Raw genomic sequence first — 24,706 nt, 5'->3', positions numbered from 1 at the left:
TCCCCCTCCCTCTCCTCCTCCTCCTCCTGCGCCTACTCAGCAAGAAACACGCTTAGCCTCTCTCGCCTCCTTCACTTTCTATCCAGCCTACCTTTTATTTTCTCACTCCCTTCTTGCTCTCTTTTTCGTTGCTCTCACCTCTCCCTCCCTCTTTCTCTTCCCTCCCCGTCTGTCTTTCTCCTTGCCCTCTCGCTTTCTCTCCTTATTTCCCTCCCCTTCCTCCTCCTCCTCCTCTTCCTCCTCTCCACTTGTCTGTCTGTCTGTCTTTGTCTATCTCTGTCTCTGTCTGTCTCTCTCTCTCTCTCTCTCTCTCTCTCTCTCTCTCTCTCTCTCATATTTCATTCCTTTCTCATCGCCGTTTCTTTTTCCAATATCTATTTCTTCCCTTCATATATATTCTTTCCTTCCTTCCTTCATTCATTCACTCGTTCATTCATTCATTCATTCCTTTATTCATTCCTGCAGATGCCGTCCGTCCTTCCTTCCATCCTTCCCTCCCTCCCTCCCTCCTTCCTTCCTTCCTTCCTTCTCAGATATCCCTCCTTCCATTCTCCCTGCATCTGCCTCTCCAATTTTTTTCCTTCTTCCTCCGTCCTTCCTTCCCGGCCACCTTCACTCTCTCCTCTCTCCCTTCTTTCCTCCTTCTCTCCCTTCTTTCCACCTTCTCTCCCTTCTTTCCACCTTCTCTCCCTTCTTTCCACCTTCTCTCCCTTCTTTCCACCTTCTCTCCCTTCTTTCCACCTTCTCTCCCTTCTTTCCACCTTCTCTCCCTTCTTTCCACCTTCTCTCCCTTCTTTCCACCTTCTCTCCCTCCTTTCCTCCTTCTCTCCCTTCTTTCCACCTTCTCTCCCTTCTTTCCACCTTCTCTCCCTTCTTTCCTCCTTCTCTCCCTCCTTTCCTCCTTCTCTCCCTTCTTTCCACCTTCTCTCCCTTCTTTCCACCTTCTCTCCCTTCTTTCCACCTTCTCTCCCTTCTTTCCACCTTCTCTCCCTTCTTTCCACCTTCTCTCCCTCCTTTCCTCCTTCTCTCCCTTCTTTCCACCTTCTCTCCCTTCTTTCCTCCTTCTCTCCCTCCTTTCCTCCTTCTCTCCCTTCTTTCCCTTCTTTCCACCTTCTCTCCCTCCTTTCCTCCTTCTCTCCCTTCTTTCCTCCTTCTCTCCCTCCTTTCCTCCTTCTCTCCCTTCTTTCCTCCTTCTCTCCCTTCTTTCCTCCTTCTCTCCCTCCTTTCCTCCTTCTCTCCCTCCTTTCCACCTTCTCTCCCTTCTTTCCACCTTCTCTCCCTTCTTTCCTCCTTCTCTCCCTCCTTTCCTCCTTCTCTCCCTTCTTTCCTCCTTCTCTCCCTTCTTTCCTCCTTCTCTCCCTTCTTTCCTCCCTCCCATAGGCCTGGGGTGGAGGTATTGTCCCCTGGGTGGTAAGATCACAGCTACCTAATTCTCTCTCTCTCTCTCTCTCTCTCTCTCTCTCTCTCTCTCTCTCTCAGACCTCCCTTCCTATCAGTATCTTGCATCGCTCCTTCCTTCTCTCCCTTCTTTCCTCCTTCTCTCCCTTCTTTCCTCCCTCCCATAGGCCTGGGGTGGAGGTATTGTCCCCTGGGTGGTAAGATCACAGCTACCTAATTCTCTCTCTCTCTCTCTCTCTCTCTCTCTCTCTCTCTCTCTCTCTCTCTCTCTCTCTCTCTCTCAGACCTCCCTTCCTATCAGTATCTTGCATCGCTCCTTTCCTCTCTCGTGCCCATTTTTCCTTCCCTCTCCTTTCCACTCTCTTTCTCTCATTTCTCACTTCCTCACATCTCTTTCTTTCATCTCTCCTCTCTCTTTCCTCCATCTCTCCACTCCTCTCTCCTGCCCTTTCGTCTCCCTGTCCTTTACTCTTCCTCTCTCCGTCTTTTATTGCCTCTCCTTCCTCTATGTAGCTTCGTATGTTTTTGATCGTACAGAGAGAGAGAGAGAGAGAGAGAGAGAGAGAGAGAGAGAGAGAGAGAGAGAGAGAGAGAGAGAGAGAGAGAGGGAGGGAGAGAGAAATGCAACAGGAGCCAGAGTGAGGCAGCCACTTTCCCAGGCCGATAAGAGCCATAAAACTCTTAGGTATCCCCGCGCCACATTTCGCCTTACCATTTAACACCAGTTCTTTCACCTTAACTTGACTCAGATTTTCGTCCTTTTGTTGCTTATCTTCTGTGTCTCAGTGGCAGAAGAAGACAGTACAACGGCTCTACGTCCTTCCCACAGCACTTCTTCGTGACTAGCATCATATTCTAGTGTTAATCTGTTACATCCCAGCATTCAAGATGGAGAGACGACAGTTTTAGGCCAAGGTAGAGGACGAAGGGTATGGTGTGTCTGTTTTACTCAGCATCTTCCCTAAATATCTGTGCTGATATTCCTAGCCCCGGCCTCCTACGCTAAATTACAGTGCTTTATTCCGTCCAACGTCTGATGATTTTAGTGTTTTGAGGCGGTGAGATGTATGAGGGAGGAGAGTGTGAGTTGTAAGGAGGGGAGTCAGATAGCAGAGGACAGGGCGAAATGGAGGCGATTTGTTTGTGGCCACCTCATACTGACAGGCTTCTGGTTATAGATAGATGGATGGATAGAAATGGACACAGATAGATAGATAGATAGGTAAATAGACAGAAGCTTTGGCCTACCCTGAGGAGTGACAGAAATGGCACTGGTCAAGCCTGTAATACTCCTGGCCAACCCACTGACTGCCATACCCCAAATTGCCAGACCAGTACCCACGATCCACACTAGAATTCCCCGTAGACCAGCCCATTTTTTATTTTTAATCTCAACTACGCTCATGCCTAGAAGAACTAAGCACCAGAAGGAAGGATGGACGACGGAAGGAAGGAAGGAAGGAAGGATGGATGGAAGACGGAAGGAAGGACGATTTCACTTCAGTTCGAATAGTCTCCACTGAGCTGAATAAAATCGTCTGGAGATATAATATGATGATAATGATGATTGATGGCAACAATAACAATAATAATGATAATAGTAGTAGTAGTAATAATAATAATAATAATAATAATAATAATAATAATAATAATAATAACTCGTTCTAATGGATCCCCGAGTGTGTAAAGCGGCATAAAAATCGTTGGAACGCCATTGTTGTCAAAAACCCGTAGCACCGAAGTCTTTCAAAAAAACTTCAGAGAGTTTTTTAAAAGGCTTTTGCCGGATGTAGAAAGTCTAATTATAAGGGTGTTTAGGCTTAGTGGAGGGAGGGAGGGAGAGAGAGATAGAGAGAGAGAGAGAGAGAGAGAGAGAGAGAGAGAGAGAGAGAGAGAGAATCAGTAGAGGGAGGAAAACAGGGATGAGTGCAAGAGTAAGGGGAGGTGAGGCAGGACGAATGATGAGGGTGTGAGAATAAGGGAAAAAGGTGAGGGGGAGGGAAGTAGAGGAGGGAGGTAGGGAAGGGAGGAGAGAGGGAGGCAGGGAGGGGGAAGGGGAGGTAGGAAAGGGAGGGGAATGTAGGGAGTGGAAAGAGAGGAGGGGAGAGGTGAGGAGAGGAGGGGTAGGTAGGAGGGGAGGAAAAGGAAGTCGGTATCAGAAAAACGGGAACTAGCGGTATGGAACGAGGAGGGAGGGAGGGGGAAGGAAGAAGGAGAGAGAAAAAGAGGAGAAGTGAAGGTGGAGGAATGAAGGAAGAATAAGAAAAAAAGGGAGGAGAGAGAAGGATATGGGAAAAAAGAAGAGGGAGGAGGGAGGGAAGTAGAGGTGAAGAGGAAAGAAAGGGAGGGAGGTGAGAGAAACACGGAGAGGCAAGAGGAGGAGCGAAACAGAGGGAGGATAAAGGGAGGAGCTGAAAGAAGGAGGATTTAAGAAAAGGTAAATGGAAGTAGGACGAGTAGGAAAAAGAAAGAAGGAAAGGGAAGGGAGGAAAAAGGCGTAAGGCGGGAGAGAGAAAGGGAAGGAGGAAGGAAGGGGAATGGGGAGGAAGGAGGAGGAAGAGGGGAGAGGCAAGGAGGGAGGAAGGCAGAGAAATAAGGGAGTAGGTTTAATTGAGCGAGGGAGGGAAGTAATTTTGAAGAAGTGAAAGACGCGAAGGAAGGGAACCGTTGGAGGAAAGAAAGAGAAAGATGGAAGGAAGGAGGGAAGAATTGAAAGAAGAAATAAGTGGATAGAAAAGGGAGGAAATGTGGAAGAAAGAAAGAATATGGAGAAAATAAAGGGAGAAAAGAGGGTCATAGGAGGGTAGAAAAGGAAAGAGGGTGGAAGAAGAGTAGTGAGAGAGAGAGAGTGAGAGAGTGCTGAGTGGCGCCAGGATGTTATTATGCACGGGAGAGAGGAAAAGGAGGGAGGGAATGGAGGGAAGGAGGTAGTAAATGAGAGAGAGAGAGAGTGAGGGAGAGAGAGAGAGAGAGAGAGAGAGAGAGGAAGGTAGGGAGGGAGGGAGGGAGTAAGGTTCTGAAGGAAAGGGGAAGAGGAGAAGAGAAAGGATGGAGAAAAGAAATGAGAAGAGAGTAGAGTTGTAGGGAAAAGAGACGAAGAGGGAGGAAGGAGGAAAAAGGATGGGAGAAGGAGGAAAGAATGAGAATGGAGGAAAGGAAAAAAAATGGAAGAAATATTCGAATGGAGAGACCAGTAGAGGAAAAGGAAAGAAGGAGAAAAAGAGTGAAGGTAAGGGGGAGAGAGCGAGTGAGAGGAAGAGAGAGAGAGAGGGAGAGGGAGAGAGAGAGTGAGTGAGAGAGAGAGAGAGAGAGAGAGAGAGAGAGAGAGAGAGAGAGAGGAGGGAGAAGAGAAAAAGGGGCAAACAATGAGGAGGAGGAAATGACGAGAGAGAAAATGGAGAGAAAATCACTACTGGCCGGAGGGAAAGAGAGAGAGAGAGAGAAAGAGAAAGAGAGAGAGAGAGATACAGAGACAGAGACAGAGAGTGAGTTGGTAACTGGTAAAGAGGGGGTTGAAAAGGAGAGGAAGAGAGGTGCGGAAAGATGAAAGGGAACTTGTGAAAAGTTTGAGAGAGAGAGAGAGAGAGAGAGAGAGAGAGAGAGGTGAGGGAAAATATCAAATTAAGGAAAGCTATTGATTAGGAGCGGACGTGGAGGAGCACCTTAAGTGGTTGTGGAAGAGGAGGATGAGGAAGAGGATAAGGAGGACTAGGAGAAGAAGAAGAAGAAGAAGAGGAAGAGGAGGAGGAGGAGAGAGAACTTGCTGAAGGTGGAAAGATATTTAGATATATAGGTGATGATTGGTTGATAGATAGTTAGGTAGACAAGGAGAGAGAGAGAGAGAGAGAGAATTATTCTGACTTTTACCCTATTCCGAATTAGTAACGAGAGACTGACAGATCGACATTTCCTTAGCTTCTTTTTTTAGACTATATCAGTACGCTCTCTCTCTCTCTCTCTCTCTCTCTCTCTCTCTCTCTCTCTCTCTCTCTCTCTCTCGCCGGTGTAAATCCCACCTCTCCTCGCGGCTTTGATTTTACGTCCCAACAAAAACCTTAGTTAACGACTTAATTCCCTCTAATGGATTGAGTCCGATTGAGAGAGAGAGAGAGAGAGAGAGAGAGAGAGAGAGCAGGAGGGGATATGATAATAGCTGGGAGAAGGAACACAGAAGGGAGGGAGAAATATAAGGGAAGGAAGAAATAGGAGGGAGGGAGGGAGGAAATGAGGAAGGAGAGACTATAAGGACTTGCGAGAGAGAGAGAGAGAGAGAGAGATATGAGGAAGGAATATGGGAGATAGAATAAGCAAGGAAAAAAAAAAAGACAATTGGAGGGAGGAAGATGGAGAGGGTGCGTAGGAGATGGGAATAAATATCATTGAGAAAAATTGATTCAGGAAGATGGGAAAGAGATGTGTGTGTGTGTGTGTGTGTGTGTGTTTGAGAGAGGGAGAGAGAGAGAGAGAGAGAGAGAGAGAGAGAGAGAGAGAGAGAGATGGGGGGACTGTGGAAGGAGATGTAGAAAATAAGAGAGGACGGAGTCTTAAGGAAGTAGGTGGATGAAAGAAGAGGAAAGAAGACAGAGGGAAGGAAAGGTTAGAGAGTGGGAGAGAATGGAGAGAGAGAGAGAAAAAGAAAGAGGAGTTAGAGAGAGGAAGGGAAGAAGAGCGAGAAAGAGCAGGAGTTGGAGGGAGGGAAGAGCAAGAGTAGCAGACGTGAAGAAAAAAAAAATGATAGAAAAGTTGAGAGGAGAGAAACTTTTGAATGAGGCTTAAGAGAGAGAGAGAGAGAGAGAGAGAGAGAGAGAGAGAGTAAAGAAAAAGGGAGGGAAATAGAAACCGAAATGGAGAGATGAATTTGGGTGGAGGGAGGAGGAAGGAAAGGTGAAGGGAGGGGTGGAGGAAACCTGCGTCACACCTCCTCCTCTGACGTCACTATCCCTCTCTCCTCCATCCCTCCACCTCCCTCACTTCTCCATCCCTCCACCTCCCTCTCTCTTCCATCCCTCCACCTCCCTCTCTCCTCCATCCCTCTGTCTCCACCGTACCTGAGTGATGATGATGATGATGATGATGATGATGATGGTGGTGGTAAAAAAGACAGTGAGAGATGGTATGAGAAAACATTAATAAGCAGAAAATGATGATGATGATGATGATGATGATGATGATGATGATGATGGTAAAGAAGACAGTGAGAGATGGTATGAGAAAACATTAATAAGCAGAAAATGATGATGATGATGATGATGATGATGATGATGATGGTAAGGAAGACAGTGAGAGATGGTATGAGAAAACATTAATAAGCAGAAAATGATGATGATGATGATGATGATGATGATGATGATGATGATGGTAAAGAAGACAGTGAGAGATGGTATGAGAAAACATTAATAAGCAGAAAATGATGATGATGATGATGATGATGGTGCTGATGGAATATGGTGGTGGTGATGATGATGATGATAGGGATATAGGTGTTGAAGGATGGACTGGGATAAGACAGGTGAATGGAAGAAGATGATGGTAGTGATGGTGAATCAGATGGTGATGCATGATGATGATGATGGTGGTGGTGGTGGTATGGTGGTGGTGATGATGATGGTGGTGGTGATGGTGATAGTAAAGGGAATAAGCTGTAGATCTAGAATGGAGATGTATTATTGATAAACGAGAGAGAGAGAGAGAGAGAGAGGAAGTTATTTTACAGTGACTCTTTTCCGCCCTTTTGTCACCGTCTGCTGTGATGACCCCACCCCACCTCCCGTCTCTCTCTCTCTCTCTCTCTCTCTCTCTCTCTGCATATCTGTCAATTTATCAGTCAGTCTATATATGTATAAATCTTAACCCTCAATTCTGTTTATTAATCTGTTTTTATCAATTTGTATCCAACTCATTATCTGTCTATATCATTCTGTCAATCTATCTATCTATCTATCGATCTATTTATCTGTCTATCTATCTGTGTATCTGTCTATCTCTAAATCCTAACCCCCATTTCTCCCAGTGGCGTGAGGAGCAATGGTGCATCGTGGAGAGGGAATCACCATATTAATTACCAATGGCACCAGAGTTATGGCGGGGTGGCGAGGTAATGGAGAGAGAGAGAGAGAGAGAGAGAGAGAGAGAGAGAGAGAGAGAGAGAGAGAGAGAGAATCACCTGCCATTGTAAGTGAGAGAGTAGGTGACTAGCGATGAGTGAAAGTGTCATTGAACAAGAGTGGAATATATATGAGGAGAGAGAGAGAGAGAGAGAGAATCACTGGCCATCATAAGTGAAAAAGTAGGTGACTAGCGATGAGTGAAGGTGTCATTGAATAAGAGAGAGAGAGAGAGAGAGAGAGAGAGAGAGAGAGAGAGAGAGAGAGAGAAAGGAAAGTAACACTGGTAAGAGAAGAGCAGTTTGGAGGGGGAAGGTTGAGAAATCTTCCCTTACCCTGATCACATTTTTTTAATCTATCCCGCCATTCAGCTGTAGCAAGAGATGAACAACAGAATAGGGTGCTAGTCACGAGGAAGTGGTATGGAGGGGATGTACGGCAGTAGTATGGCCCTAATATACCTGTGAATAACGAGGGGGAAAAAAAGAAAGGAACGCATATGTTCTCTTTATGGTACACGAAGTTAAATATTTGTACATACATTTTTACGGAAAAATTGTTGTAGCGTGATACTGATTTTCGTTTTTCTTTTTTCATTCCAGGTACGTTCATGGGTTTGTGTACTTGTGTATGTGTGTACGTGACAGGCTGTGTAAGTATATTGTATCAGTTATGTTCACTGCCATGATGATGATAATGATGATGATGAGGCGGAGGAGGAGGAAGACAAGGAGGAGGAGAGGACGAGTCAGGCCGGACACGTGAGGCAGGACAGATATGGCAGCCAGGGCTTGCGAGGCACGACAAGTACGGCAGGCAGGACAGGTATGGCAGGCAGGGCAGGTATGGTAGGCAGGACAGGTGAGGCAGGACAGGTATCGCAGGTGGGGGTGACCTTTGCTGGACGCGTCATGAGTGGTGTCTCCTGTGTTATGTACCAGTCCCCCTCCCCTCCCATTACCCCTACCCCTTCCCTCCACCCTCCCCTTCCCTCCCTCTCTTTACATAGTTTCTCCCTCTCCCCTCCCCTCTCTACACCCTCTCCTATCCCTGCCTCCCGTAAATGACCGCCCACCCTCCTTCCCTCACACCCACACCTCCCCCTCCCACGTCCAGCCGTAACTGAAATAAACGTAATTCGATTCACGGTCAGACTCTGAGACAAAGTTCGTTTCCCCTATGATTCTGACCACCCAGCAGTACATTTAGGGACCTGGACGTAACTTAGATCGTTCCTGGTAATACTATGGGCCGTGTAACCTCGAGGAAGGCTTAAAAAATTGATTGCTTGAATTACTCATAGATAGTCGATTCGTTTTAATATTAAGCCGATCTTTCCTCCCGTCCTCCTCCTTCCCTTCCCCCCATCCCTCCTCTCCTTCTCTTCCCCCATCCCTCCCCTCCTTCTCATCCCTTCTTTCTTCCCCTCCTTCCCCCTTTCCTTCCCTTCCTTCCTTCCGTTCCCTCCTTCCTTCCGTTTCATCCCTCTCTTCTTCCCATCCCTCCCTCTCCTCTTTCCCTTCCCTCCTTCCCTCCCTTCCTTCTCTCCCCTCCTTCCCTCCCCTCCTAACCCGTCACCTGTCCCTACCTTTCCCTCTGTTACCTCACCTTTCACGACCTCACCCTTGACAATACTCAAGAAGGCTTGCCTGCACCTTCTTCTTAGCGATTTATTTTGACTATCGCACCTTTCACAATCACATCCATGTGGTATCATTTCCATAATGGTTTAGTTGGCATCAGTAACCTACAGGGATGATTTAGAGGTGTAATGTATAGAATAAATTGCTAAAGGAAAGGAGTTAAGGAAGCTGTAAGGCCACTAAGAAAGCAAGGTCTAATTCTAAAGGAGTGTAGTCAGCACAAAACTGGTCATCTTAGGGAAGGGGTTGATTGAGTTGACCTGCCTTGAACTGTGACCTGACTTCCTGATACTGCTTGCTACGTCATGACCTGTACGACCTTATTCACCTGACCTGACACATATACCTGACCTCTTGTTTAGTATGACCCCAGCGTCATTCATTTCTTTGCTTCGCGACCTTTTGTGGGGGGGGAGGGAGGAGGAGGAGGATCAGCAACAAGACGCTGGAGATGATAATTATGAAGGGGAGAGAGAGAGAGAGAGAGAGATGGGGGGCCTGAGTGCATAAGTTGTCATAGCTACAGCATTCTTGAAAGCATAATGACGTAAAGACATTTTAGTGTACACACACACACACACACACACACACACACACACACACACACACACACACACACACACACACACACACACACACACACACACACACACACACACACACACTTAAACAGCCGCATTTTTATCCTGCGAAACACCTGGAAGGGATTTACTGGAAGATAAAGTGTGGGATTAGGTGCAACGCGGTGTGCAGGAGAGGAGAGGAGAGGAGAAGAGAAGAGAGATGAGAGGAGAGGAGAGGAGAAGAGAAGAGAAGAGAGATGAGAGGAGAGGAGAAGAGAGAGGAGAGGAGAGGAGAGGAGAAGAGAAGAGAGAGGAGAGGAGAAGAGAAGAGAGAGGAGAGGAGAGGAGAGGACAAATGTGGAGAGGAGAGGAGAAAGGAGAGGGAAGGTAGGGAGGGAGAGGAGGGCAGGAGAAATTGAGAGGAGATAAAGAAAGAGGGAAAAGAGAAATAGAGAAAAGAAAAGAGTAAAGAAGAGCAGAACTGGAAAAGGAAGAGAGTGGAGGAGAGGAAAAAATGAAGAACTGATAGCGAAGGGAAGGGAAGAGAAGAGGGAGGAGAGAAGGCAGTAGAAGAGAAGACAGATCTTAATGAGAAGAGAGGGAAGGGGGAAAGAAGAAAGGGGAGGGGAGGGAGAAGAGACAGGGTAAGAAAAGAGAAGGTAAGAAGGGAGAGGAGAAGGGAAAAGGAGGAGAGATGAGAAAGAAGCAGAGATATGAAAAGGGAAAATGTAAAAATGGAGGAAATATGACGTCAGAGGAGAGAAAAGAGAAGAGAAGGCATGAAAGTGAAGAGAAGGGAAGGAGAAGAAAGAAGGAAAAGATAGGAGAAGAAATAAGAAGAGAAATGGAGAAGCGGAGAAGAGAGGAGCAGTGAAGAAGGGTGAGAAAAAGAACAGTGTGAGACGAGGAAGAAAAGGGGAAAAAAAAGACACTGAGAAAAGGGGAGGGGAGCAAAAAATGGACAAGGGGAGGAGAAAACAGAGGTGAGGAGAGGAGAGGAGGGACGAGAAGGAGATAAACACAGTAAGGAGGAAAGAAGAAAGAAGAGGAGAGTGACAGCTGTAGAACGGAGAGGGAAAAAAGGACTAAACATGGGAACACGAGTAAGAGAGAGAGAGAGAGAGAGAGAGAGAGAGAGAGAGAAATTCCCTCATGCCTCTCTTTTCCAATCCTTCTTATCATCCTTCTCTCTGTTCTGCCTCTCTTCAACATTTTCTCTTCTTTCCTTCCCTTCTTCCATGCATTCGTCTCTTTCGTCTCCTTCACTCGTTCCTGCCTTTTCTTCCACCATCCTTTTCCCCCCTCATTCCTTCCCTCCTTCCATTTCTTTCACCCTCCTTCTCCCCCTCCTTACCCTCCCTCCTTCCTTTTCTTTCACCCTCCTTCTCTCCCTCCCTGTTTCCTTTTCTTCCACCCTCCTTCTCTCCCTCCCTCTTTCCTTTTCTTCCACCCTCCTTCTCTCCCTCCCTCTTTCCTTTTCTTTCACCCTCCTTCTCTCCCTCCCTCTTTCCTTTTCTTCCACCCTCCTTCTCTCCCTCCCTCTTTCCTTTTCTTCCACCCTCCTTCTCTCCCTTCTTTCCCTCCCACCCCCTCTCCTTCCATTCCTTCTTTCGTTTACCCCTTTCCTTTCTCTTTTTTCTCTTCTCTTCCTTAACTACCCCTTCCCTCCTTGCACCTGCCCTCCTTCCTTCCTTCCATCTCTCACTCTGGATTCTGTCCTCGCATGATTACGTGAGATGTGCCAAGATTTCTCTCTCTCTCTCTCTCTCTCTCTCTCTCTCTCTCTCTCTCTCACACACACACACACACACACACACACACACACACACACACACACACACACACACACACACACACACACACACACACACACACACACACACACACACACACACACACACACACGCCTGTCGTCCATCACTGCTCCATTTTTCTGTTCTTAGTTTCCTTGTCATCTCCTTGCTCTCCTCTCCCCTCCTCCCTTTTCTCTCTCTCCCTTTTCTCTCACTTCCTTTCTTCTCTCCTCTCCCTCCCCCTCATTATTCCTCCCTCCCCTCTGCCCCTTCTCTTCCTGTCCCATCTCCGCTTAATTTCCTCTCTCCATCCATCTTCTCTCCCCTTATTTCCTCTCTCTCTCTCTCTCTCTCTCTCTCTCTCCCTCCCTCCATCTCTTTCCTCCCCATCATCTCCTATTTTCCCCTTCATCGCTTCTCATATTCCCCTACCTATCCTTTCCCTACTGTCCCTTCCCCTCCTTCCCTTCCCTTCCTCTCCTTCCCTTCCCTTCCCCTCCATCTCCCCCATTTCCCCTCCCCCTTCCTTCTTCCTGATCTTTTCCTTTTCTCTCTCTCCCCCTCTTCCTCCATCACTAACATTTCTTTTACTCCATCCATTTCCTCTCCCTTATCATTTCTGCATTACCTTACATCTCTTTTCTTTTTCTCCCTCCTTCCCTCTTCCTTTCCCCCCCGCTTTCCCCTTCCTTCTTTCTTCCTTTCCTCCTTCTCTCATCCCATTCTCCTTCGTCTCCTCCGCTTCTTTCTACTTTCTCCCTTCTTTTCTCTCCCCGTTCCTTCCCTCCCCCTCCTTCCCCCCCTCCTTCCCCCCCTCCACATGCCCTCCTCGTCCCTCCGGTTAGTTTCCCTTGCTCTTCCTTCATTGATTTCTGAACACCCGCTTTTTCCTCTCCCCCCCCTTTCCTCTTACTCTCCCCCCCTCCCCCCTCCTCATACTCTCTTCGCTCTCGTTCTCTTGCTCTCTTCCCCTCTCCCCCGTCATATTCCCCGCCCAAATACTCTCCTGCTCTTCATCTCTTACACACACACACACACACACACACACACACACACACACACACACACACACACAACCTCTTCCATCCTCCTCTCTCTTCCTGTTATTCATTTTCCTCCTATTCTTCTTCGTCTTCGTTTTTCCTCGCCTTGCTTCCTCCTCGACCTCCTTGTTATTTCATCTCCTCCTTCTCTTCACCCTGTTTCTCTTGCTCCTCATCTTCCTCGTCCCCTTTCCCTCATTCATTACGTCATTCTCTTCCTCATCTTCCTCATTTTATATAGCATTCTTCTTCATCTTTTTCATGTTCATTCTCCTCTTTTTTTCCACTCATCCACGTCACTCTTTTCCTCTTCTTCCTCCCTTGTTTGTTTTGATCCCTCTTTTCACCGGGTGTGCTGTTATTCATTTCATCTACATAGCCCTTAGTCGATCGCCTTTCTTCTCCTCTTGTGTTCATTGTCTTCACCGTCATCACATAACATTAGCTCTATAAACAGTTACAGTATTTGATTCCTTTACCCATTCCTCACAGTAAACCAGACAGAGGTGGATAAGTGTAGGAAATCGTTACTGCTATTTACCAGCAAGACGCCCTTATGTGGTGGCACCGATATTACGCGTAGTGGAACTGCCTGGTTATATAAACGTCTCAGCCATATTCCCCGAAAGGAGGATGGAGGACTGCGGAAGAAGGTCAAATTTGGGTCTGCCAGGTTCATGTTCAGTAAGCTAGTGGTGCAACTATACCCCTTTTGCTTTAACGAGGCCTAAAACTAACAACTCTCATTCTTGAAGGCTGAGTTATAGCAATGTATTAACACTGAAATTTTATGCTAGTCTCGAAAAAGTGCTATGAAAAGGATATAGGGCCATAGCATTGCCTTTTTGCTGCCACAGAGCTACGTGAAATAAGCTACAAAAGGACGAAAATCTGGATCAAGTTAGAGTAAAATGAGTTTGGCTGTGTTACTGTTAATGTACAGGAAGATTCTGAAGCCTGTGTTACTGTGTGTGAACGAACAGTCTGGCGGGCCCTGGGTAACCTCTCCATACAGAGTATTTTTATGTCTATTCTTGTAATTGGCACAGGAGAGACTTTTCGAAGTAGTGGGATTAGATACATCCTTCATTAACCCTACACTGCAAGAGTTCTCACCTACATTGATTAAGATCATCTTGAATTAGCAAAAAAAAAAATATCACCAGAGAGGTCGTTGTTCCTCTGAGGCCAGAGTGCGTGGTTCTTGTTGGTGATGATGATGTTGGCGTTGTCGTTGTGACCCCAAGCTCATCTGAATGTGACGGGGTGGTGTGCTAAAGGAAGTGCTCTTGTCATTACGCTGTTTTACTCAATGTCGTTTTCCTCCCTCATTCTTCATTTCTTATTCAGCATAGCGGTACTTTTGTCTTCCTCGTCATCGTCTTCGCTTCCATTGTGCGCTTCTCCTGTTTTCTTTGTGTCCTTCATTTGCATTTATTTTTCATTTTTCTTTGCAACATTTTCTCGCTGTTAACCCATATTCTTTCGTTCTTTTAAGTCTGTTTACCTTTGTTTTTACTTTTCACTAATTTCTCCACCTCCTTATTGTTTTTTTTTTCTTTTCCCAGAGTAAGGGGTCAGTGAGGATAAAGAATAAGGAGAGGGTAAGAAGAAAATGGGAAGACGATAGAAAAGGCGAGAGGTTAAGGGAAGAGGGAAGGTAAGAGAAAGGGAGGGAGAGGGGAAAGAGTGAGAGGGCGGGGATAGGAGAGAGAAAAATGCGAGAAGTCAAGGGGAGAGGAAGAGGTAAGAGAGAGGGAGAGAAGGGAAAGTCAAGGAGAGAGGAGGGAGGGGGAGATTGGCAGAGAAGAATGCGAGAAGTTTAGGGGAGAGGAAGAGGTAATAGAGAGGAAGGGAGATAGGAAAAAGCAGGAGGAAGGAGCAGGGGAGATAAGTAGAAAAGAATGCGAGAGGTTCAAGGGAGAGGAAGAGGAGAGAGGGAGGGAGGAGGGTGAGTAGTGAAGACTGCTAGAGGCTAGAGGGAGAGGAAGAAGTAAGAGAGAGGGAGGGAGAAGGGAAAGAGAGGGAGGGAGGACTGGGGAAGATAAGTAGAGAAGAATGCGAGAGGTTAAGGGGAGAGGAAGAGGTAAGAGAGAGGGAGAGTAATGGGAAAGAGAGGAAGGACGGGGGGCGGAGGTAGAGGTAGAGAGAAGGGATAGAGCTGGAGGGAAAGGAGGTGGGAGAGATAGGATAGAGAAGGATGGCAGCAAATACTACATCTGCTAGGCCTAACTACACGCAAATTGGATTCCTCTACGCTGTTGATTTAGGCGTGTATGTTCCTCCCTCCCCTCCTCCCCCCCTCTCTCTCTCTCTCTCTTTCTCTCTCTCTCAGCACACCATTCTTCTTCTCCGTTATCTCCTCCTTCTTCTCCTCCTTCTCTTCCTGCTTTTCCTCCTCTTCCTCTTTAAATTTCACTCACCATCCTACTTCCATATCCTTCCCCCCCTCCTTCTCCCTTTCAGCTTCTTTCCTCTCCATCTTCCTCTACCCGCCATATTTATCATGCCATCCAATTTCCCCATTTTCTCATTCCTCGTTTTATTTTTTACATTATCCCTCTTCACTCACTATCCTTTCTTTCATGCTATTTTTACTTCCATGTTTTTTTGTTTTTTTTTCAGAGTTCATTACCGACACATTCCCTCCCATCTTGCATTCATTCTTTCCATTTTCTTCCTCCCTTCATTCATTCCTTTCTTTTTTCCCTATTTCATTATTTTTTTTCATTTTCTCACTTTTCATTCATTCTTTATTCCCTCTCCTCCATCATTCATTCTTTTAATTCCCTGCCTTCCTTCCTCTATTCTTTTTATTCTCTCCCTTCCTGCATTCATTCTTTTAATTCTCTCCTTTCCTTTATTCATTCCTTTAATTTTTGTCCTTCAATTATTCATTCCCCTTATTCAGTCTCTTCATTCATTCTCTTTATTATCTCTTCCTTCTTCATTATTTTAACTCCCTTCCTTCCTTCCTTTATTCTTTTTATTCTCTCCCTTCCTTTCTTCATTCTTTATTCTCTCCCTTCCTTCGTTTTCGTTTTTCGTTTTCGTTTTTTAAAGGCTTCAACATGCTTGCATGTGTCGGCCTTGGTCACCTAATGGCGGCTCTCCACGCTGCACGATCCATTGCAGCCTCCCTGTTCAGTCCCTTAACCCTGAGGTCATACTTAATGACCTCGTCTCATGTCTTCCTCGGTCTACCCCTCATAACCCCACCCCCAATATTAACACTTCTCACCTTCCTCACCCAGTTATCATCCCCCATCCTCTCCACATGTCCAAACCATCTCAATCTACCTCTCCTCATCACAACACCAATACACTCCAGTCCCATCCTAACTCTCAACTCTTCCATCGTAAACCCAACCCCTCCAGGCCTTGGACGCAGGGACGCACTGCACATCCACCTAATCATTGTCATTTCTGTACGTCTGAGCCGGCGAATATCTTCCTTCTTCACTGCCCAGGTCTCACTACCATACAGCATTACACTTCCTTCATTCATTCTTTATTCTCTCCCTTTCATTCATTCTCTTTTTTGTATACCTTCATTCATTCTTTTAATTCTCTCTCTTCCTTCTTTCAATCTTTTAATTCTTTCCCTTCTTTCTTTCATTCTTTTTATTCTCTTCCTTCATTCAGTCTTTTAATTCTTTCCCTTCCTTCCTTTATTCCTTTTATTCTCTCACTGCTCTCTCTTCCCCTCCTCTTCATTTTTATATTTGTCATTTTCCTACATACCTTATACGTATTCATTTTCCCCAACAGTATATTTCCTGTCTTTTTTATCATTTTTTATTAGTTCACTGGACTCCCCTTCGTCTTATTTTTTTTTTCATCATATTCATGCTGTACTAAGCTCCCTTTTATCCCTATTTCTTTTATATATATTCTCTCTCCCCCCTCTTCCTTTTTTTTTTTTTTTTTAATCTCAATTCTTCCCTTCTTCCTTCATCATCATTCGGCGCTCCTCACATCTCTTCTGCCTTTTATGGGTTCCTCTTCCGTTCTTTACTATTTCAGATTTTTTCTTCCCGTCTTCATCCTTTTTTAAATGGTTTTCCTTTTTGTTATATTAGTTTATTTCTGAATTTATTTTTTAAATTTATTATTTTCTTAACGGCTCTCTCTCTCTCTCTCTCTCTCTCTCTCTCTCTCTCTCTCTCTCTCTCTCTCTCTTCCCCTACTTAGTGTTCTTTTCCTTCTTCCTTCACATCTCTCACCTTCTCTCCTTCCTTCTCTCTCTTCTCCATCAGCCTTCCTCACCCCTCCTCCTCCATTTCCTCCTCCACCTCTTCACTTCCGTCTTTTTTCTCCCCCTCCCTTTTATTGTATATTTCGTATTTTGCCATTTTTTGCTTTGTTTTGATATTTTTCTCCTCCTCCTTCTCATTATGTTTGTTTCATGTACTCAGATATTGATGTTGGAAGGGTCTGACCATTTTGTCTTCTTCCATCACTTGCCATTTTTTTTTCCATTTCTATCTGTCTGTCTGTGTCTGTGTCTCTGTCTCTGTCTCTGTCTGTCTGTCTGTCTCTCTCTCTCTCTCTCTCTCTCTCTCTCTCTCTCTCTCTCTCTCTCTCTCTCTCTCTCTCTCTTTCTCTCTCTCTCTCTTTTACTGTTATTATTATTACAGCATTACATTTTATTATTACATTAATTATTACATTTTATAGTTTTCTTTTCATCACCCCTTCAAATTCACCTTGCTTCATTGGTGATCATACCTCTTGGTTGGCATTTTATTAACAGACTATAAAATAACACACAGGTAATATAGAATACTGTATATATATATTTTCATCCTGATTCATTAGAGCACTGCATGCCTTCTGTTTAAGGGTGATTAGAGCTCCCGACTTGAGGCTAAAACGTCATGAATTCACGCCATGCCCGGCTAAGCTGCCCTGCCAGGAGAGGTATTGCTCCCGAATCACCTAACTGGTTGTAGCAGCTGTGGCTCAGTGAGTCAGAGCTCTCTGACTGAAGGGTCAGAGGTTCAAGTCTACCCAAGGGTCATTGGTAGACATCAGGAAGGGCATTTGGTCATAAAGTGCTACACATCCAAAGTCCTCTACCCAGGTTCAACACCTTAGCCCTTATCGAAAAAAGGAGACATGACATAAAACTAGAAAAAATATATTTCATCATCATCATCATCCAGACCTCCTTTCCCACCCAGGGGCAGGATGAGGAATATATATATATATATATATATATATATATATATATATATATATATATATATATATATATATATTAGTCAGATGAGGAAGCTGTGAAGACTGTTGTCCTCTCTTCAGCTTGAATATGTACTACTAGAACTATCCAAGCTGTGTAGGTTTGAGCTCACTGTTATGCAAGACAGAGCAGTGAGAATGAAGGCCACTTGCTTGTATGATAGAATAAGTTTCATCCTGTCATTAATTCTGCATCTTTTCCTTTTCCCAGGTGCCCGTGTCTCTGGCCATGTCAAGTATGAACAGCGGAGGAGCACAGCATCAGTTTCAGCAGCAACAACAACAGCAGCAGCAGCAGCAACAGCCGCAGCAACAGCAGCAACAGCAGCAGCAGCACCAGTCACAGCATCCGCAGCAGCAGCAGGCCGTCCATATCCACACCCATGCCCGTGGCCCGTCCTCCATGATGTGTGCCACCCCCACACAGCCCCACCATGCACACCACCTCACCTCATCCCATGTCCAATCATCTCCACATCAGGTATGTTATTGTTTCTGTTCCTGTGTGGCCTTAATTTCATTTGTCTGTGAACCCAGTGGACTGCAGGCTGAAATTGTCCTCCTGCAGTCCACCATCTTTCTTTCTGGGGATAGGTAAGGTCAGAGAGACATTTAACTGGGAAGTAAAGTCTTTCAGTTATACAAGTGCTAGTGCATGAAGGCGTCCCTCTCCAGCACAGACCCTCTCAGTCCAGTGTTGTCATATTTCATTACTATATATTTCTGCCATCTATAGATATTTTTAGTAAGTTTAGAAGAGACTTAGAACTGGATGGGTTAGATATACAGTAGCTTACTACTAGTAGTACTGCATACTAGTAGGTCCTTTCCAGATTGTATAGGAGAAAAAATAAAATAAATAAGGTAATATTTAAAAAGCTACAGTGGAATGGTTATAAGTTTACAACAGGTATATTACAGTATTTGATTTTTTTTTTTTTTACTGTTTATATACAGACTAGAGACACAGGTAATGCTGTGTTACAGGAATGACTAAAAATTTTGAAAGGATTCAGTTTTGGCAATATACAGGCTGTTTGTCCAAGAAACTATATAATATCTGAGAAGCCTAGCTATCTACCTAAAGCCAGATGCCATAATCTCGTAAGGGGTGGCCATTTGTCTTTGAGTTAGTTGTTTTACGAGGAGGGACACTAACCCTCCACCCACTTGTTGTCACATTGGGAACACATGTGGGTTGGTTATATGGTTACCAGCCAGCATTGTAAATGGTTTCCTGGCTTACAGGAAGCCATTATGTTTGTCATTCAATTTAAAGCCACCTGAAAAGGAAAGAAGAGTAATAAAAAGTGATAGGAAAGATGGGAGAAATAGGAAGAGAGGAGGGCAGACACAGAAAAAGAACGATAAAGGTGAAGGAAGAAGTAGGCAACACTACATCTGGTGAGTGGATGATGTTCACCACCACTCACCACAAGCCTGAAAAGTCATTTTTTATTTTTTATTTATTTATTGCCAGACGCCATAATCCTGTAAGGGGTGGCCATTTGACTTTGAGTTTTTTGTTTTACGGGGAGGGGCACTAACCCTCCACCAACCCACTTGATGACACGTAGGGAGCATGTAATGACAATAATATTATTGTGTTTCTTGCTTGAACAGCTGGGTGGTGCCAGTGGTGGTAGCTATGGCAGTGTCCCGCGCCTCCACCACTGTAATGTCCACTCCTTCCTCTGTTCCAATCCTCCTCTCCACCACCAATACCAGGTGAGACCATCGTACTTGCAAACACTCACTCCATGGTAGGGGCTAGACTTAACACTTCGCAGGTTCTTGCGGTCCAGTACAGTACTTTTGTCTTTTTTTCTTTTTTTTTCTTCATGTACAGTACAGGCACTGATTTTTCTGGATAATGCATCTGTTCAGTAGGTCCACTCTCATAGCAATATGTATATTACTGCTAGACATATCACAGTAGCTAATATCTAAAAGCAAGTTAGTTTTATATAAATGTTTTGCAGCTAAGCAGTTTTACATTATGTAAACTGAGGTACAGTGTAAGTAGCCCCTATAACAGTAAAATCTCCATCAAGCCAAACCTAGAAAACAGTTGTGTAGTTTCCATCTGTTTCAGAGTAATAAGGGATACTGAATGTCCCATTAATTTTTTGCCTGTATGTCATTCTTTCTGTTAAATTCCTTTTTGTTTCAGATTAATAAGATACAGAAACATTCATCCATTTCTTATTCCATCTCTCCTTCTTTCATTGTTAGATGAATGGTGGGTGTCTTGGTCCACAACATCATTATGCCCCCATGGTTCCCCCTGGTCACCACGCTGCTGGTCCACTGCTTGCCCCTGCTGGACCACCACAGCTGATGGCTGCCACCCCCCAACCCCCTCACACCCACACTTCCCTGTATGGCCAGGCCCCCATGGGTGTGGCTCCACCCCAAGCTGTGCCCACCCACCTGGCGGCTGTACCCAGTCAGCTGTCGGCAGGACCCCAGAACATCGGGGTGAGTGTGGCGCCACAGCTGCCACCACAACACCACCACCACACCCACCAGCAGCCAACACCGCCTCTTGTTACACCCTTCCCAGCACATACGCATCTCCATCAACTCCATCACTTACATGTAAGTTACAGTTCTCCTTATTGCCAATAGTAACAAAAGTGCTGTAATGCTATACACTGTAGTTGCGTGTGTGTAATTTGGTGCAACAGAAGAGGAAGAGGAGTGTTTGAGCAAGCAAGAGAAGTATGAGAGGATCAAGTAGTCTGGAGGCAGTTGTGTCATGGCAGTGCTCTGTTTGGGGGTTCACAGTAGGAAGTAGGGCATCGTAGATGGTGATGATGATGATGATGATGATGATGACAATAATGACAGGAGCAGGGCATGATGATGATGATGATGGTGATAACAGCTGTGTTAATGTGTTGTATACAGCATCAGTATGTTTACTGAGATGTTTTATAAGTTGCAAGAGCAGTATATTCTGTAGGACCAAAGTGGGTATAGTGTGTGTTTGTGATTGTGACAATTGGATATTATATTTCAGGGAGGGAGTGGCAGTGGTGGTGGTGGTCGTGGTGCTGGTGTTGACATGCTGGGGCGAGGGCTCTATCGAGGACCGGGGCAGGGGCATGTGTTGGGGCGTATGAGGGGGCCTAGGGGCAGCAGTGGAGGCAGCCTAGGTGGCAGCCGGCGAAGCACCTCCAGCTGGCGCGGAAACACCATACCTCCATCTGCCCCACCCCCTCCTCCACCACCTCCCCTTCCCAGTGCTGCAGCTGCAGCAGCTACTTACCCTGGCATCCTGTTGCAGTTTTTGTGAGTATCACATGCATGTACAACAGTTGGCATTGCTGTACAATATACAATATGCAAAATGTCCATATTGCTTTGGAAAATGCTATTGTGGCATCACAGACTTTTGATTTTCCAACTTTGAAATATTCTTACTTATATTTTTAAAGTGTTTTTGTTAATTTTTTAACCAGTATCAGTAACTGTGTATTACAGAAAGTCCCTCATTATCAAGTTCCAAGAAATATAGAATATATTTTGCAGCTCGAAATCCAGTAAAGTATGATTTAGTTTCTGCTCCAGAACATATATTCCAGGTTCATACACCTCCTTTATGTTCAGATGAAGAAGGTTATGTTGTACTCTGCAGATACAGTGGTGTCAGTGAATAAATTAAAAGAAAACAAGCAAATCTAGTATGTTTTGAGTGTCATATAATTCATTGTTTTCTGACTCCGCTTCACCCAATCCTCAGGTGGGAGGAGGTTTAGAATGATGATGTTGATGGTACTATTTATCATTAATACAATGTTTTACTTCCCTCTCCGCTGTAACTGCCCTCACAGAGCCATGCTGTCGCACCCATCGCTGCATCAGTACAGTGTTGTGGACCCGGTACCACCTGAGGCACCTGACACAGAAAACTACGAGGCACTCCTCCACTTAGCAGAGAGGCTGGGAGAAGCCAAGCCTAGAGGCCTCATCAAGACTGTTATTGACCAGCTCCCGTCCTATAGGTCGGTGATGGAATGGTTCATGTTCACCAGTATTATTGAGTCCTGCACTGTCAGTTTTATTGGTTAGTTACAAACTAGGATAGAATACTATCATCCAGCCTAAAAGGATGAAGTAAAATTTTACTCATGAGGTTCATTGTACATTTAAACTTGAACTGAGATTATAAAGTCGAGGGTGTGTTGTAGAATATCACGACAGTATCCAGGCAGCTGGTGCTGTAATTTAGGTGAAAGAAGGTAATTAGTTCTATTGATTGCAGAGGAATTGTAGTAGGCAGTATTATGTAATTTATTGTGAATTTAATAGCAAAACAGCAACAGAAAGACTACTTATACGATAACTGTGACAAGACATTATCATCCAGTCGAAATGGATCAACTTGAGGTACTGTAATTACAGTTTACTTACATTTACATTCTGCAGTACATTTGCAGAAGGAAGAAAATTCAAGTAGTAATTGTGTAAAGTTCAACTGTGCAGCTTAAAATCCCCCAGTAAATGTTTGTTTTGTGTTGATCGATGCTATAGCCATAACCATTAGAGTTGTAATGACCAGTTGACTCTCCAATATGGCTGGTAATTTTTCTGTGATGTGATGTTTTTCTCATTTATCCCAGGCTTGATAAACATTCATCATTGTTTTACAGTCAACAGTATTTGGTGAGATGTGTTTTTTATTGTTTGTACGGACAGTATGTTTTTCTGTGATATTTTCATTACAGATGTAGATACAGTATTAACCCTTTCAGTTCAGTGAAGTATTTTTTATTTTATTCTTGCTGCCTCCAGATATCTGTATTAAGCTGAGGAAGGACATGTACTCAAAGAATAAATGAAGCACATGTCTAACCTCTCCTGTCTGAAAAATCTTTCATGATAAATAAAACCATCTGGATCACCCTCATCTTAAATTTTGGGACCAACTGCCTAGCCCCAGGCTCCTATGCTCCTCATGGGGCAATGGAGGATTTGATGATGGATGGATGGATAAAACCATTTGGAGATAACAAGGATAAAATAGTAATATGGTACATCATTGTATTCAACAGGTTCACAAAGTCTTAAAAATTTATATGTATGTTGTGATGGATGTGATGGAAATGCAGTTTAGCATGATGGTAGTGGTAAAGGTTTTGCTGTGTTGTGAAATTAGAACAAGAGTAAATACTGTGATACTTACACAAATAATGTACTGTTCATAGCTGTAAGGTAAAACTGGAAATGAGTACAGCTTACTGTTGATGTAGAAACTACAACATACTGTTGATGCAGTATATGTGAATTATCATTACAGTACAAGTCCCATTATTCGGCATCTATGGGACCAGGATGATGCCGAGAAATTAGATTTGCCGAATAATCAAAAACCTACCCACTCAGTACCTTAAATATATTGGTGAACACTTATCACCACTTATGGTACGGTATTACAACTGTGTTTGGAGAGAGTACTGTATACTGTACAATACTGCAATCAATACAGTACTATACCTGAATCTGAAGTATATATATATATATTAGTGAACATATACAAGGGTAATGACACAGTAGGCCTACAAGTCAGATAACACTTCCTGGATGGCCGAAATGATACGGAATATTACCTACCAGCTCAGTACATCACTTGTATTGGTGAACTCATCACTGCTTATATTATTACAAATATGTTTGGAGTGAGTACTGTATACAGTACTTTTTCCAAACACAAAATAAAATAGTCGGAAAATTACATAAAATAAAGGGATCTGAACTGGTAAGGTCTTTCTGATGAAAGTCATAAATTACATTTAGCACTCACTCTTTTCATTTTTTTTTTTTTACATGTGAAAGGAGAGTACTGATGGAAACAGTAATGTATTCCATGAACCCCTTAATAACCTCCAACATTGAACAACCCTTCAAAGTACCGATGTTGAGTTAGTGAGCTATGGAAAAACTGTGAACAATTATGGGAATGGAACGAAGGTCACTGGTATGTTTACACGACTCTATGCTACGATTCCAAGCAGTCAGGGGGTCAGTTAATCTCAGATGTTTTCGCCAATTTGGTAAATGCACCGTAACTTTATCAATTCTCCAGTCAATCATAGCGAATTATAGCATGGGTTTAGGGAGCTAAATAACACATTTCTAGGTGCGCCAGATGATTATCTTCACATCTTATAAGAAAATGGAAGAAATTAAATCCCTTTCTGAGTACGTAAAGTTCTTCCATTCTTCTGAAATCAATTTATTTTTCTTAAAGACGGGAAGATAATCGTCTGGCTCACCTAGCAATGTGTTATTTAGCTTCCTAAACCCATGCTATGATTCGCTATGAGTCACGGAAAGATTGATAAAGTTACGGTGTATTTACCAAATGGGCGAAAACATGAGATTAACCGACCGCCTAACTGCTTGGAATCGTACCGCAGTCATGTAAACATACCACTGACCTTCGTTCCCTCCCCATGATTGTTCAGTTTTCTTTATAGCTCACACTAACTTAACATCACTGACATCGGTACTGTAAAAGGTTGTTCAGTGCCGGAGGTTATTAAAGGATTAATGGGATATATTACTGTTTGCATCAATGCTCTCTCTTTCACGTTAAGCACAAAAACAAACAAAAGAATGAGCAATAAATATACGTTTAACTTTCATCAGAGAGACCTTAGCAATTCATATTCCTCCAGTTTATTTTTAAGTATTTTTCTGACTTTAGGTTTGGTTAAATTATAAGGTACAGTTAAACTCGGTTAGGTTAGGTTCAGTTAAACAGGACAGTCCCTTCCACCATTATGCTGAGGAATAAAAATACTAGAGCTGTCACAGCCGTACAGCTAAAAACAACGGGGAAGCTGATTTAACAAGCAACATTTATTTATGGGTAATGCATTACAGTGTCAGTGGTTCATGGGCTGCTCA

General features: G+C 44.2%; 1 protein-coding gene across 1 annotated transcript in view; it reads left to right on the top strand.

Annotated features, from left to right (window-relative positions):
* Positions 1–24,706, top strand: part of LOC145411367 (uncharacterized) — a 128,252-nt gene that overhangs the window by 92,122 nt on the left and 11,424 nt on the right. The window contains exons 2-6 of the mRNA XM_080281397.1: positions 18,000–18,269; positions 19,412–19,516; positions 20,024–20,389; positions 20,814–21,085; positions 21,628–21,798. Coding sequence (XP_080137523.1) covers positions 18,000–18,269; positions 19,412–19,516; positions 20,024–20,389; positions 20,814–21,085; positions 21,628–21,798 — 1,184 coding nt within the window. The remainder of the gene's footprint in view (positions 1–17,999; positions 18,270–19,411; positions 19,517–20,023; positions 20,390–20,813; positions 21,086–21,627; positions 21,799–24,706) is intronic.

Source organism: Coenobita brevimanus, chromosome 89 (genome assembly GCF_032717465.1).
Source record: "Coenobita brevimanus isolate Jiangsu-jjx chromosome 89, ASM3271746v2, whole genome shotgun sequence".
NCBI classification, from domain to species: Eukaryota; Metazoa; Arthropoda; class Malacostraca; order Decapoda; family Coenobitidae; genus Coenobita; species Coenobita brevimanus.
This window is presented reverse-complemented; position numbering and strand designations above follow the sequence as displayed.